Below are 15,290 nucleotides of genomic sequence, written 5' to 3'. Positions count from 1 at the left end.
GCCTTCATGAAGCTCACACGCTAGTGGGAGAGGCAGAGAGAGAAGCAGGTAAATAATGTGGAGTTGCAAATTGGGTAAGTGCTGTGAAGGAAACAGATAGGAGGCAAAGAAAGAGACCGTGGGGTGGGGAAACCCCAAAGAAGGTCTCTCTGGGGAGGTGACATTTAACTAAAATTCTAAATGTCTATTTGCACTCTGTGGCTCCCAACAGGCCGGAGGGCTGGGGTAGTATAACCCTCATGATGAGGGGTGCTCTTCTAGCTCAGTTAATGCTCCAGGACGAGGATGTGACTCGAGTGACTGCCTTGGTGAGTAAGTGCCCCTCTCTGATATACCCCTTTAGTGATCTGGCAGCAGCAGCAACAAAGACCAAAGCCAGCAGTCCCAGAAAGCATTTGACCCAACAGAATTGTCTCTGGCTCAGAGCACAAAGCCAGACCCGAGCAGGCCGATGACACAGGTGTGCTGGATGTCTGAACAAACTGCCAGCTTATAGGCACCTGGCCCGCTGCTGGGAGGTCTGGAGGCTGGTATGACCTGTCTGAAGGGCAACTTGGCAAAATCTGCCAAAACGTACAATGCTTATGCCCTCTGACCCAGCAAATCCCACCACCTGGAATCTATCTGAGAAAATACTGGCATGTGTATACAAGAGTATGTGGAGGGATATGCAGGGCTCTTCCATTTATAATAGTGAAATCACCAGAAGCAACCTCAATGTCTATCAGTAGTGGCCTACCCAGTCATAAAAATCACAGGACATCCTACCACAGGAGGGATATCACAGAGCTGTTAAAAAAAATGATCTCAAGGTGAGATCATTAAGTGAAAAACAGCAAGTCAAAGAACAGTACTTAGAGTGGGATGTCTTTGTGTTCGCATATGGACTCAGCTGTCTGTAAACGCACAGAGGAAGTCTGCAAAGACACAGACCAAACCGATTCTAACGATCACATCTGCCCTAGGGTGGAAAGGTATGGTACCCAGGCGAATCTTTACTTTTCATTCCATATGCTTCTATTTTGTTTGACTTCTTTTCCCTGGCAATAATGAATTCATGTGTTATTTGTATGATTAAAAATACATTTTAAAGAGATTTTTGAAAAAGATAAAGGACAATGCCAAGAGATCAACTTGGTTTTTCTCTATAGCTCAGCCACTAAAACCCTCCATCTACTTGGCCTTGGTCCCCACCCCCAGCCCCATCCCCCTTTTTCCAACAATTCAGTTTCTCCTGCCTTTTTTTTTTCTCCTGCCTTTGATGGCACCTGACAACTAACTTGCAAACATCTCTCATGCCAATTTCAGAAAGCCTTTTCACATAAAGGCAGCCCTAGGTAAAAAAGCTGTTATCTGGCAAGTTCCATGGATACTTCCTAATCACTGCAACTTGTATTCCTGACCCACACTCAACACTCATGACCTGACAGCAAGCTGTGGACTATTTCAGTGGAGCTCGCCAAGCTGCCCAGAGGCCCAGGGCAGGCCCAATGCCCTCACATGCCAGTCATCACTTTCAAAGGAAAAGTAAGGGGATTTCAGCAAGACAGAAGAGCCAGAACAACCTTTTGGATTTATTCAAGGTACTAAGTTGCATCCTGCAGATTTCTGTTTGCGTGGACACAGGTAGGAGGGGCTGAGCATCTGCCATCAGTAACCTGTGTGTGTGACAGCAGAACAGACCCCCTGGCCTGGTCCTATCCAGGCTACAGCGCCCTCCTCCATCTCTCTTCCTGCTGTGCACAAACCAAGATAAATAGCTAGACTGGACATTAGTTGTCCAGAAATGTCCATGCAGGAAATACCAGACCCATCAGTCATTGCAAGAGCCCTAACTCCCTTCTTTTTTCCCAGCAGCTAACCTTGGAGGCAAGAATCTCCCTGGGGATTATTCCCTGGCATCACTGGTCTTTCAGGCGAGCCTTGCTTCCCATCCCGTCCATTATGCACAGGAAATGCCAGGCTGTGCCAATGACAATTGAAATGGTAAACGGTACAAGTGATTCTCATAAGACCTTGACTCGACAATTAGGACAGAGCTGACATGAGGGAACGCAGCACAGTGGATGAGGGGACTTCAGAGAAGTTTGCTAAACCACCTGCAACAGAATCTCTGGAGAGCCTGTTAAAAACACAAATTCCAATCATTGTGCCTGGGAGCAGGATCAGGGAATCTGCGCTTTTTTTTTTTTTTTAACAATCAAAGCCATGTAATTGTGACAGTTGTAACATAACCACAGGATTTAAAACATATTAACAGGGAATCTGCATTTTTTAACAAGCTACCCCCAGTGATTCTGATGCTGAGAACCACTGTCCTATGGCACCAAGGGAGAGGCTCTCCCTGGACCAGAGGAGGGTCGGAGCTCCTTGCTGGTACTTCTCATTCTGGGACCCCCTCAGCCTCCTCTCCTGCTACTCCCAGCTGCACAGTTTCTGCTCCAGACGTACCCAGCAGCTAGATCAAACTATTTCTCATCTCTCTGCCTTTGCTCTTGCTGCTCCAAAGTCTGGAAAGTCTCCCCTCCCCTTTGCCTGTCCTCCCCCAGCCCTCGCACGCTGCACTCACTCCAGGGGCCGCGCAGCCCAGGCAATTACAGAAAGGGGGTGGCCTCAGAAACTGAGCCTTCTTCTGAATTTGGTTCTTGGCTCCTCCAATGACCTTGGGCAATCGACAACCTCTGTGAGCCTTGGTTCCCATTTGTAAAATACGGGTAACACTGTCTCACAGGCTTGCTGTGAGAATTCAGGGCAATAAACGTTAGCCAAATTCAGCTTCCCCTGCTGCTCTCACTGCCCTACCTTCTCTATGGGATCTCATTCTCATCCAAAACCCTATTTGGCAGAACCCAGGGCCCAGGTCGAATGTCTGAGGCTACAAAATGAATCCCTGTCCCTGTGCTGCCCTTGACTCTTACCTGCCCAACGTTGAAGGTCAGTGTGATGGCATAAAAGAAATTGGAGTTGGCACTTCCTGCATAAATCCAGAGGTGCCACAGGACAGGGAAGAGCAGGGAGCAGGCGATGATGATGCAGGCGAGGACAAATATGTTTCGCAGGACTGCAAAGACAGACGGTCAGTTAGCCCAGTGCTGACTCTCACTGGGGCCCTTTCCTGGCAGTGACGGCCCTGCAGGACACAGTGGCCCATGAAAAGCGTGGTGTAGCCCCTCCCCAACACACACAAACTCAGAGGCACCGGGGCGCCAAGATGCAGACCTCAGACCCTTGGCAATGGCTCCTCACACCCAAAGCTGGCGAGAGGTCCTAGATTTGGACTCTACCTCCCACTGTGGGCTCGCCTGGCTAGTCGGCAACGCTGTGAATGCCTCTGGGCACTGCAAGGAGGCGCTTCAGCAAGACACTGCCCTCTGACCCCCAATCCTGGGGTGTCCAAGAGTAACTCCTCTCCTGACCCCAAGCAGGGTGCTATCTGACCAGTGAATCATGGATGGAAATGGCAGCATGAACCTCTCAGTATCTCCATGGTGCCACAGCCCTGGGTCTTAGGAATACATTTTCCATTCTCCTCAATTCATGTCTTAAGTCTCCTGCCTTGCTCTTCAAATGTCCCTCACTCTTTCTTAGATGATTTAAAAGTCTCTTTTTGACACCCTCCCTCTCTAACCTCACCTCCTACCCCCGGAAGGAATGCGGAATCCCGCCAGGGAGAAAGCTCCCCCTAAAGCTCCAGGGAGGACCTGCTACACAGGGTGGTCCGCGGGCAGGCAGGCTGAGTTCCGCTGGGGGGAAGGCAGCCTGATAGTGGGGCACAGCCTCGGCCTCAGAGAGACTTTGGTGAAAATTCCTGCTCTGCCACCAAGTTTCTCAGAGTCTCAGCTTCCCCATCTCTAAAATAGGGCTAAAATGCCTACTTCATGGGAGCGTTCCATGAATTAAACAAGTTGTGTGGAAAAGCTGGCACAGATGTATTACTGTGTGTTTTCCATTGCTATGGTAACAAATTACCACAAACTTAGTGGCTTAAACAATATAATTTATTATCTTACATTTTGGGAGGTCAGAAGTCCACAGGCCCTGGTGGCTCTAGGGGAGAATCCATTTGCTTGCCTGTGCAGCATGTAGAAGCTGCCTGCATTCTTGGCTCATGACCCCTTCCATCTTCAACCAGCAATGTCGGATTAAGTCCTTCTCACATTGTATCACTATGGCCTCCTCTTTTGCCTCCCTCTTCCACTTTTTTTTCTTTGGACCTTAGTTTTTAGAGCAGTTTTAGGTTCACAGCAAAACTGAGCAGAAGGTAAAGATTTCCCATATACCCCCTGCCTCTACCTCTTCCACTCTTAAAGGCCCTTGTGATTACACTGGGCCCACCTGGATAACCCAGGATAATCTCCCCATCTGAAGGCCCTTTTGTCATGTAAGGTGATATAGTCACAGGTTGTGGGGATTATGAGATGGACATCTTTGTGGGGGGCAAGGAGGGGACATTATTCTGCCTATCACACTGTACTTTTTTTTTTCCGTTTAATTCACTAGGGGATATCTGACAATAGGATTATATACTATTATTGTTTCTTTCTTTACACTTTATTATATTTTTAAATAAAATAATAAATATTATTTAAAATTAATTAATTAAAATAATATCTTTTTAAAAAAATTACCACTTTAAAAAAAAACCTTAGGTCTGGTTCCCGGCAGGCACTTAGTGAATAGAAGTTCCCTTCCCGTCTCTGATCCTGACCTTCAGGAAATCCCTTCTCCCAAGTCAGAGTTTTGGAATATTTAAGAGATGGGGAAACCCCCGAACCTTAAGGTCTCTTGTCTCAGTTGTACAATGACTTGGTTGAAATGCTATACTTGGGGTTCATGCATTGGAAAGGGGACTGGATTACAGAGAAGGTTCTCAATTCTGGCTGTAAAATGAACTAACCTGGGGAGCCTCACCCAGAGTAAGAAAATCAGAGTCTATAGGGGTGGGGCCCAGGCATCCATATTGGTTTTTTAATTTTTAATTTATTTTTGGTTGCCTTGGGTCTTTGTTGCTGAGCACGGGCTTTCTCTAGTTGCGGCGAGCAGTGCGGCGAGCAGGGCGTCCTCTTCGTTGCAGTGCACAGGCTTCTCATTGCAGCGGCTTCTCTTGTTGCAGAGCACAGGCTCTAGGCTCGTGGGCTTTAGTAGTTGTGGCACGCAGGCTCAGTAGTTGTGGTGCATGGGTTTAGCTGCTCCGCGGCATGTGGGATCTTCCCGAACCAGTGATCGAACCCGTGTCCCTTGCAATGGCAGGCGGATTCTTAACCACTGCGCCACCAGGGAAGTACCCCATATTGGTTTCTAAAAGCTTCCCTGGTGATTCCAATATGCAGCCAAGGCTGTGAACCACTGGATTACAGCTGCAGACCTTTGCCAAATAAGAGGCCCATAATCGTCTGCAACAGAGACTTCACTGGTCAGTGTCACAGTGAGAATAAGGAGAAGGTAGTTCAGAGTTCTTATTAAAGCTGAATGTTTTCAACTTAAGCTTCATTCTTTCTTGAGAAATGATAGGTGTCTTGTTGCCTGTTGCTGTTGTTAAAAAGTATTTTCCTTTATGAAATGGGGATGAATGGCTAGTAGTTGACTGTTTTCATATCTTCAGCAAAATAAAAAGTTGGCAACTCTGTCACCAGAATTTTTTGAAATGTTAGTGGTCTGTGAAATCCTACAATTTGGAAACATGGCTTGGAGAGCTTGCAAGGTCCTCTTTTCTGATCTGAAATTTCCACAATTCTGGGTTTTCAAAGCTGAGAGGTGAAAGCCCTGACTCAAGCCTTTCTGAGACCTCTCGGAAGCCTTGTCCTTGCTCCCAGAAACAGAAGTCTGGGAAAAGGGATGTGTGCACTGAGAATTATTATTATTGTTATTATTATTAAATAGTGTTACAACCTCAAGAAAGAACATATCTATTTACCATTCCTCCACTCCAACATCACTATTTACATTTCTCAGTGGTTCTTTCTGATCCCCTGGAAATTATTTTGCTGAAAAGAATATACACTATTCCTAATATAAAACTCCTGTGGCCTGAAAGTGCAGGTAGGTCTTTGTTCCATGCCTCTAGCCACTCTGGATTTCAGACCGGGTGACAAGAAGGTGACCAAGTGCAGAGACTGAGAGAGGTTCACATGCAGCTCCTGGGTGCAATCACAAAAAGCTGTGAAGATACATTCCCATGTGCCTGGAGGAACTGTCACCAGCATCCAGTTGGCTTCTGGCCTGTGGTGACCTTTGCAGGACTGGGGAGCTGCTACTCACTCTTGCTGGATGACAGGGCAGAGGATTACAGGTATATGCCAGAGCAGACGGAGCCAGGGACCTGGGGCCCAGGACGGCTTGTTCCAGGCACCAGGAGGTGTCGGAGATGTCAGAGATGACCAGGGCCTGATGAGACCCAAGGGTTCACCCTTCATCAGACGTGCTAGGCCAGATGGAATCAGATTCCCCACCAAGTTCACGGGGTGACTTCGTCAGATCTGTCGCTCCACCACTGACAAACTGAAACTTCAGGCAAGTCACTTTCCCTCTCTGAGCCTCAGGCATTCAGAAATAAAATTCCACTGAAAGAATCCAGTGTCATCGAGAGGGGCACAGAGGGGATTTAGGGACTTCAAAGGACGTGGTGATGTTTCTTTTCTTAAACTAGGTGCTGGGTACACGGGAATTTATTGTATTCTTGTTTTTTTATAATTAATGAGCATTTTAAAATCAATATTCTTTTATCTTTATACAATAGTTTAATAAAAACAAAACACACACACACACTCACAAAATCCATCCCTTTGGTAACTGGCTCTTTGAGCTGGACCACTGCAGGCTGGCACGGGTTCTGCCAGCAGGCTGTTCCCTAACACTGCAATTGTGTGTCTGTATGATTCATCCTGGCCCCAAGCACCGCAGAGTCCCAGTATCTGGGACCTGCACTCAGGGAAGGGCCCACGTGCCTCTTCTCCCCACTGAGCAGGACAGGAAAATAAAATGGTGAATGTGTAAGCAGGCATGTTGGCACTGGTAACTCATGTTTAAACTGAATTCTTAACCACATTAAAAGTCTGAATATATTCAACCTAGGCATAAAGACTTCACAAAATCTCCACTCACATGTCCACAGGACCAGGCTGAAGACGCTCCCGCATGAATGTAATGACTCACAGTTGTCATGCCCCAAACAGACACTCGAAGCCTGAGTATTCTCTGCTGCAGGAGCTGCACCTCCAGGGGTGGCAGCCAACACTCTCTGCAGGACTTTCAGACAAGCTGAACTTGCCCAGCCAGCCAGCAACAGCATCTACTAGCTCATCCAGGTTTCCGGAAACCCCATCCTTATTTTTTTGTGCCTCATCATCCCAGAGGGCATAAAATAGTTCATTTCAAGTTTTGAAAAATATGTTTATTTCAATGACTCTGAATGACTGGCTACTGAGCTTGAAGCTTTGATCATGAAACTATGCAGGAGACCCCTCTGTGTAATTATTACTACTGCTAATAAATGTGGTGCTATTTACATTTATTTTTTCTCAAACTTAAAACACTCATGAAAGATATTCCCCCCATCTGACAGATGAAATAATGGGAGGCTCAGAAAGGTTAAATAACTTGCTAGTAATGGGAAAGCCAGGATTCAGACTCAAGGTGATCTGGCTCCAGACTGTGTTCAGCAATATGGGATGAAAGATCTTACCGGGGGGAAATGCCCTGTGTGGGAGAGACAGCTAAAAAGGACTCTGTTTTGGGGGAAAGAGAATCAACATCCCCAAGACCCACCCTGTCACAAACTGGGGTATGTTCACATGTCTTGTGCTCTTGTGACTTGCCAAGCTGACTCTGAGCCCACTGGACTGGGTGATTCTTGTCTGTGCAATGAGGATGCCACAGACAGAAGATGCTACTTCCTGCTTCCAGTCTGGTCATCTGGTCACTGCCCCACCAGGCGTCACCTGGAGGAGCAGCCTGGCTTGTCCTGCCCACTCACCTGTTTACCTGTGCTCAGAGGCCAACTCCTACAGACAGGTTTCTTTCTAGCAGCTGGTCAGTTTCACTTCCTGGTTGACACCCAGCAGCTCCAAAACAACAACAAAGATTTACTTCCTCTGAAGCCTGCCCTGCCCGAGTTCATTCCTGATATTTTGCTGTGCAAGGAAAGTTCAACAGCTCCCTTCCCGTTTTAGAGAATCAAGTGGTGTTGGGTCACTGGCACTGCCTCTTTATTAGGGAGGTTTAAAAAACCCATCCACAGAGATTGGGATTGACATATACACACTACTACATATAAAACTGGTAACTAATAAGGACCTACTGTATAGCACAGGGAACTCTACTCAGTATTCTGTAATGGCCTATCTGGGAAAAGAATCTTAAAAAAAAGAGTGGATATATGTATATGTATAAATGATTCACTTTGTTGTACAACTGAAATTAACACAACATTGTAAATCAACTCTACTCCAATAAAAATTATATATATATATATGTATATATATATATGTGTATATATATATATATATATACATATATATATATATATATATATATATATATATATATATATATATAAAAACCCATCCACAAACATTTATTGAGCTGTTCTGTGTGTCAGGTTTAATCCCGGGTGCTGGGGACACAGAGGCAAGTGAGTCATGAGCCTAGCCTCAGGGAGCCCACAAACACTGAAAAGAACCCACACAGAGGGCGAAGAGCCCGACTCAGGGAAACACTAGGAAATACTAGAAAGCACAACCAGATCACTGCTAGGCCGTCTTCTGGGGAAGGGATGGTTACAGCTTAAAGGGGTCTTCACAGCAGGTAGGAAGTCTGGTGTTGCCCGTCTGTCTTCTATGGACCTTTCAGTGCAGCACTGGGAAATGGTAAGCCAAGGCCTAGTGCCACACTGTCCAACACGATAGCCACTAGCCATGTGTGGCTTCGTAAATTTAATTTAAATTAAAAATTCTGTTTCTCAGTCACGCTAGTGGTTACTCTATTGGACTGTGCAGACATAGGGCATTTCTATCATCACAGAAAGCCCTACTGGACAGTGCTGGCTGGAGGATCACACATCTGGATTCCAATGCCAGCCCTTCTATACTACTTACCAGTCATGTGACCTTGAACAAGTGGCTCTACCTTTCTGTACCTCAGTTTTCTCATCTGCAAATGGGGATACTCTCCTCAAAGTCTGGTATGAAGATAAAATGAGCTAATGCATGTAACACTCTTAGGATCACAGTGACCAGGTACACAGTAAGCACTCAATAAATGTTAGCATTATTATCACTAGTCCGTAGCATCTAGGAGGCAGATATTGTGCCTCATGTCACTGTCTCTCTCTTGGTGCTGCCAGCACAGCAGATGCCCAGCCAATGCCTATCAATTCCTTTTTCCCTGGCTGTTTTCATCCGGGGCTAGGTGACACAAATCTGCCACCAGGGGGTGAGAGGTGGGAGTACTCACATCTGTAGAGATGGTTCCACACAGGGAAGAAGGCCATGTAGAGGGCCACATCCCCCACTGTCGGGTAGGACTTGAAGATGGAGATGATGGCAATCTGGATGAACATGAAGAAGATAGGGTGCTCCCTGGGGTAAGACAGGGCAGACAGGCAGAGAGAGGAAGATCGGTCAGGGACCAGGCCCAGCCCAGAGACTCCTGACCCATCCCTGAAACCCAAAAACACTCTCCAGGGGACTTCATGGAGGCATTGGCTCTGTTACCCACAAGACATGGGGCCGGGCCAAGCAGCAGAGCAGAAAACTGCAGGGACCCAGAGATGCCCAGAGGTGGTGAGAAGAGCCCAGCAAACACTAGAGAAAGAGCCCACAGAGACGGTTCGATCAAGCCCCACCCCCGCCAGCTCTGGGCCTTCCGCCAGGAGCTGCCGGGGAAGAGAACATATGAAGTCACTGCCCTTTATTACTGGGCTTAAATGACTGCTTGTCAGAGTTATCAGGCAGCCACCCATGCCAGAGGCCCCTCTAACACTGGACCCAGGGCAAGAGGTGCCTCCTTGCTGATGCTCTGTTTCTCTGACAACAGGGTCAGTGGGGGCTACAGATCTCTAGCTATGATGAGCTCCTTTCCAGAAAGAGAACTGAGAACTGCACGCAGCTGTTCGCTCTTAAGGGCTGGAATTGGAGTTCTTGTTACCTTAAGCTAGTAACACTGGCTACCATTTCCTGAACCCTCACTTGTGCAAAGTTCTGTGCTAGGCCCTTTTCTTGCATCATTACATGCGATTCTCACTATACCTCAACTACCCCTCGAGATAGGCAATGCTGTCACCACATTTGCAGCTGAGGAAATCAGGTTCAGAGAAGATAAGAGAGTTCGTAAGTGATGGAGCTGTTTGTCTCCAGAACCCCTAAGCACCATCAGTGCTATTCTCCTGAGTGCCCAGCAGGATCACAGCTCTGATCAGGGAGGGTGAGACAGAACTCAGTCTCCTGTGCTCCTCAGAGAGCTGACCAAGTGCTGAAGGGAAGCCAACAGGAAGAAGCGAGGTGTGCACCCTGCTCAGCTACACCTAAACAACATGCACGTGGCCTACTTCCACACAGGACCTGGATATCCAGCTCATGAAGGTTTTCTTCAGGTTAATGGCATGGCATTCTCCTCTTGCAGGTCAAAGGTCAGGGTGACTCAATGGGTGTAAATCTGAGATGTGGAGACAAACGTGTACACACCCAAACACTATATAGCAAATGACTCAGAAACTCAGCTTGGCAAAGTCACGTAGTCCTGTAGCCTCTAGGAAGGGTCCAGCTACTTCAGTGAGCATCTTCCTAAAGCTAATCCAAGTCACTGGCTTCGGGCTTCTTAGGTAGCTGGTAACAGCTGCACCATTCCTATGAAAAGGCTAGTGACAATGTAGTGCCAAAAAACATGGAGACCAGAACCCCCTGCAACAGTGCCTGGGGAGAGGCGCCCTGGAGGGCCTGTTCTCACAAAGCTGGCACTGCAGGGGCCAGAGTGGAACTTCATATCCAGGCACAGGAGGGCAGCTGCAGAGGAGGTCAGGTATCTTCATATCTTCTGAGGCCCTGGCCGGGATGGGGTGGAGGGGAGGGTGTCACAAGATGGTAGTGCTACTGTCTACCCAGGAGCTATCTGTGGCCTTTCACGTGCCAACAACAGAAGCTGCTGGAGAGCTGGCTACACAGAGTGAGGAAAGGTGCTCCGGGCTCCCTGCTTCTCTCAGCCCAGTGGCTGGGCCTGACCAGAACAAGGGCAGGAAATGTGGACCACATACAGCTGGAGAGCTCGGCTGAGTAAGGCTGCCAGAATTCTGGAGCCTGCCGGGCCAAGGAAGAATGGTTTTGTGTCAGATACTAGGCCAAGGCTATGTCATGGGAAGGAAACATCAACTCTGAGCTTTTATAGAATAGGAACCATGTGCATTGGTTCACTGGCCATGAAGAATGGCAGGAAGGTTAGAGCAGAGAACTCAAGCTCTTAAAATCTAAATCAAACTCTTCCAGCCTCCCTGGACCACACAGGCATATCTATGCCTATTGGTGCCTGTTTTCCCTTCTCTGAAGCTAGGATAATAGAACCATTTCTGGGACCTACTATAAGTGATCTCTCTCAGGAGCCTGGCATGGTGCAGGGGACTGAGCATAGATTCTGGAGCCAAGCAAACCTGGGTCTGAATCCCAGCTCCATGCTTACTGGCTGTGTGACTCTGGGAAAATTGTTCCACCTCTCTGAACGGCAATTTCCTCAACTATAAAATGGAAGTGGTAATAACAAAATGCCTACCTCCAAGAGGTGCTGGAAGGGTTAGGCATGAATATATGTCAAAAAGCCTAGAAAGGTGGGATGGACAACACATGTTAGCCCTCTTACACTGCAGAAGAGAGCTTTATAGGCAACCCTTTTGAGGGAAACTGATCAGATGATTAAACAGAGCTGCAGGTAGCCAGCCTCCCGACTAATACATCCTGAGTCCCTTTGAGCAAACTGTCACTGGGATGCTGATGAACACCCAAAAAGATCCACTTTTTTCAAGGATACCTTCCACACCCCAACACTGCTCTTGTCTAAAACAGGGACTGGGCTCAGCAGCAATGTGGGTTCAAGTACCCCAAAGTGAGGCCAGGGGAAATATAGGGCTCCAAAGCACTGTCTCTGCACCCTGTACTCATGTGTGACTCTATTGCTGCATACAGCCACTGAAGCGACTGAGGGCAGGGTTCCCTGGGCAAAAATGGCACAAACCTGATAGCAGATGTTGCCAGTTTGAAGGGCACCTGTAAAGCTACAAATGACTCTGTGGACAAAAACCCAGCAGGTCCAACCACTTACTTTAGCTTTATGGCTAAGGGGATGGTGTAGAAGAAGACGTTGATCTGAAACACACATACAAAGAAGAGGCTAAAGTGCTCAAACATCTCTGCAAAGAAGTACCAGAAGAGGCCAATGTTTGGAGTAAGATCTGGAACGGAAAGTCTGGAATAAAGATAAAAAAGGGAGAGAAAAAACACAGCAAAGTTATGAATGATCTGCTTTGACCTGGTTTTCTCCTGAAGGCTTTGGTCACTGCTGGGCAGTCAAGGATGACTTTGTCTCCACAGAGATCAGGATGTGAGGGGCTCTCCAGGCAACCGGGATATAGGTAATTAACAAAAACAAGGGGCAGAGACAAAGAGAATAATAACCCATAAAAAATACTGCCTGAACCAAACTCTGGCACGCATCAAAGATCTGAGACAAGGCAGGGATTCGTGCTAGAAATCAAAAGACCAGCCCCTCTTTTACTGCCCAAGATATATGTGCTCAAAACCAGGAGTACCCAGCACTGTAGCGGAAGAGGAATGGGTTTGAAATAAACAATACCTATTTTGAGCATTCTAAAGACTTGTCTGGAAGACAAGGTCAAAGATCCTGTTCCTGCCCATTCTTGTTCCACATGCCCACAGCAGGAGCCAGAAGACTGAGTGCCTGACACTGCAGTGAGACGTCTAGGGGCCCAAGGAACCACTGCCAGGTTCTGGCTAGGATCCCAGACCTTGTTTGAGAAATAAGGGTTTAACTGGAAAACTTTTTGTCTAGTTATATCAGATAAAGATTGGCTGCACTTCTGGCTGTTCTAAAATTTTTACATTACATTAAAAAATATATACGGGGTTGAAACTGATGTCAATTCACAATTTTAAAAGTACAACAAGTGAAGCATGGAAAGGGAGAGAGAGGCAATAGTTCATGGTCAGATTTCTCTGACGAAGGCCTCCACCCAGGGCAAGTCTTTGCTTCCTGCTGTAACTACATTTCCTTTTCTGTGAAATGAGGTAAAGAACACAATCTGTGGACCAGCAGAAAACTAGGAAAAGCTTTTCATCGGCGTTACAAACTCTTATCTGAGGCAGAGCATGAAAAGCTGAAGGTTACTAAGTCATTGTTAGGCTCAGTCAGGATTTAACACAAATAAGCAGCCCAGAATCCCAAAGGGGAGCCTGCCACAGATCCCTTTCCCACCCTGGCAGGTTTAAGTGTCTATCACCCACTGAGCTGTGAGTTCCTTCAGGCTTGGGCAGTTATCTTCCTCAGCAAACCACAGACAGAATATGTGGAAGTGCCTGCAGAATTCATTCTGCAAACCCATTTTGATTTTCTCTAAAAGTCTGACATATTGAAGGTGGCTTTGTTTTAAAACTGCTGGAGACCCTCTTGCAATAGAGGAATACATCCATTCCTGTTTGGGATTGAATCAAAACCTCCCAGTCAGAGGCTGGTGGTTGCTTTGGATGTTCCCAGAGAGTGTTCTTTAATTGCACTAGATCGAGCCAGTGGTCCTCAAAGAGTGTTCCCTGCACGGGCAGCATCAGCATCACCTGAAAATTTATTAGAAATGCGAATTCTGGGGTCCCTACTCCAGACTTACTTAATCAGAACCTCTGGAGGTGGAGACCAGCAATCTGGGTGTTGACGCCCTGCAGGTGATTCTGAGGCACACTAAAGTTCGAGGACCACTGCTCTAGATGCTACCTGTGCTTGCTCTCCCTCTAATTCCAGATGGAGCTGTGAAAACTAAATTAGCTTCCAGAGGTTTTCTAATGAGGTCATTACTTACATGAAGCCGTAGACTGCAGGGATGAAATCCCAGGAACTGAGAAGGAAGAAGGAGAGGCAAACAATTACCACCAGGCTTCCCAAGTACATCATAGCATACTCCCAAGAGAAGATCCAGAAGGCTTTGCTCTTCACTTTCACGGGTATGTATTGCCGCTGGGAGAGAAGGCAGAATGGTACATTTAAGGATCTCAAGGACAAACAGCAGTTATCAGACTAAACTTCAAGATCCCTCCTGGAAAACACAGGACACAGAATAGGTGAAAATCAAAGGATTGAAAATATATGCTAGGTAAACACTAACCAAAAGAAAATTAGTTTGGTTATTATTACCAGTAAAATAGACTTTAATGTAAAAAGTAATGCAGAGATAAAGATATTCTATCATGATAAAACGTTCATCAGAAAGATATTACAGCTCTAAACTTGGCAGGTACCTAATAAAACAGTCGCAAGGTATATAAAACAAACATGGACAGAGCTACAAAGGAAAAATACACAAATCCATCATCAGTGGATAACTGGTAGATCTAATAGACAAAAATCAGTAATGAAGTAGAAATATGAATAGTACAGTTCATGAATTTGTTCACAAAAGATCTTAAAAAACAAATACACTCGGGCTTCCCTGGTGGCGCAGTGGTTAAGAATCCGCCTGCCAATGCAGGGGACATGGGTTCGATCCCTGGTCTGGGAAGATCCCACATGCCATGGAGCAACTAAGCCCGTGTGCCACAACTACTGAGCCTGTGCTCTAGAGCCCACGAGCCACAACTACTGAGCCCCCGTGCCACAGCTACTGAAGCCCACTCGCCTAGAGCCCGTGCTCCGCAACAAGAGAAGCCACCACAATGAGAAGGCCGCATACTGCAACAAAGAGTAGCCCCCACTCGCTGCAACCAGAGAAAAGCCCGCGCACAGCAACGAAGACCCAACGCAGCCAAAAACAATAAATAAATAAAATAAAATAACAAAATAAATAAATTTATATATATAAAAAAAGACAAATACACTTATAAAACAGTGTACCTGGAGGATTCACATTCATTTAAAACATTTTGGGGCATTTATAAAAACTGACCACATATCTGAATCAGGCCATAAAGCAATATCAACAGACTTTAAGGAATCTGTATCATACAGACCCCATTCTCTGACCATAATGCAATTTCTCAAAATCATTAATAAAAAGATAACCTAAAAATACATTAGGAAAGTGTTAAACA

The 15,290-nt window shown here is 46.5% G+C and overlaps 1 protein-coding gene across 2 annotated transcripts in view; it reads right to left on the bottom strand.

Annotated features, from left to right (window-relative positions):
* The window catches only part of PIGU (phosphatidylinositol glycan anchor biosynthesis class U), a 102,945-nt gene that overhangs the window by 16,585 nt on the left and 71,070 nt on the right, over positions 1–15,290 (bottom strand). The window contains exons 8-12 of one of the 2 annotated variants that reach the window (XM_059897769.1): positions 14,066–14,220; positions 12,301–12,444; positions 9,451–9,575; positions 2,919–3,061; positions 1,554–2,122 (exon numbers count right to left, since the gene is read on the bottom strand). In XM_059897769.1, coding sequence (XP_059753752.1) covers positions 2,078–2,122; positions 2,919–3,061; positions 9,451–9,575; positions 12,301–12,444; positions 14,066–14,220 — 612 coding nt within the window. In that variant the 3' untranslated portion in view covers positions 1,554–2,077. Of the gene's footprint in view, positions 1–1,553; positions 2,123–2,918; positions 3,062–9,450; positions 9,576–12,300; positions 12,445–14,065; positions 14,221–15,290 lie in introns of those variants that run through there. The other variant, XM_059897768.1, reaches the window with a different exon arrangement.

This window comes from Balaenoptera ricei, chromosome 15 (genome assembly GCF_028023285.1).
Source record: "Balaenoptera ricei isolate mBalRic1 chromosome 15, mBalRic1.hap2, whole genome shotgun sequence".
Taxonomy (NCBI): Eukaryota; Metazoa; Chordata; class Mammalia; order Artiodactyla; family Balaenopteridae; genus Balaenoptera; species Balaenoptera ricei.
The sequence above is the reverse complement of the archived record's forward strand: the minus strand, read 5'-3'. Positions and strand labels throughout refer to the sequence as shown.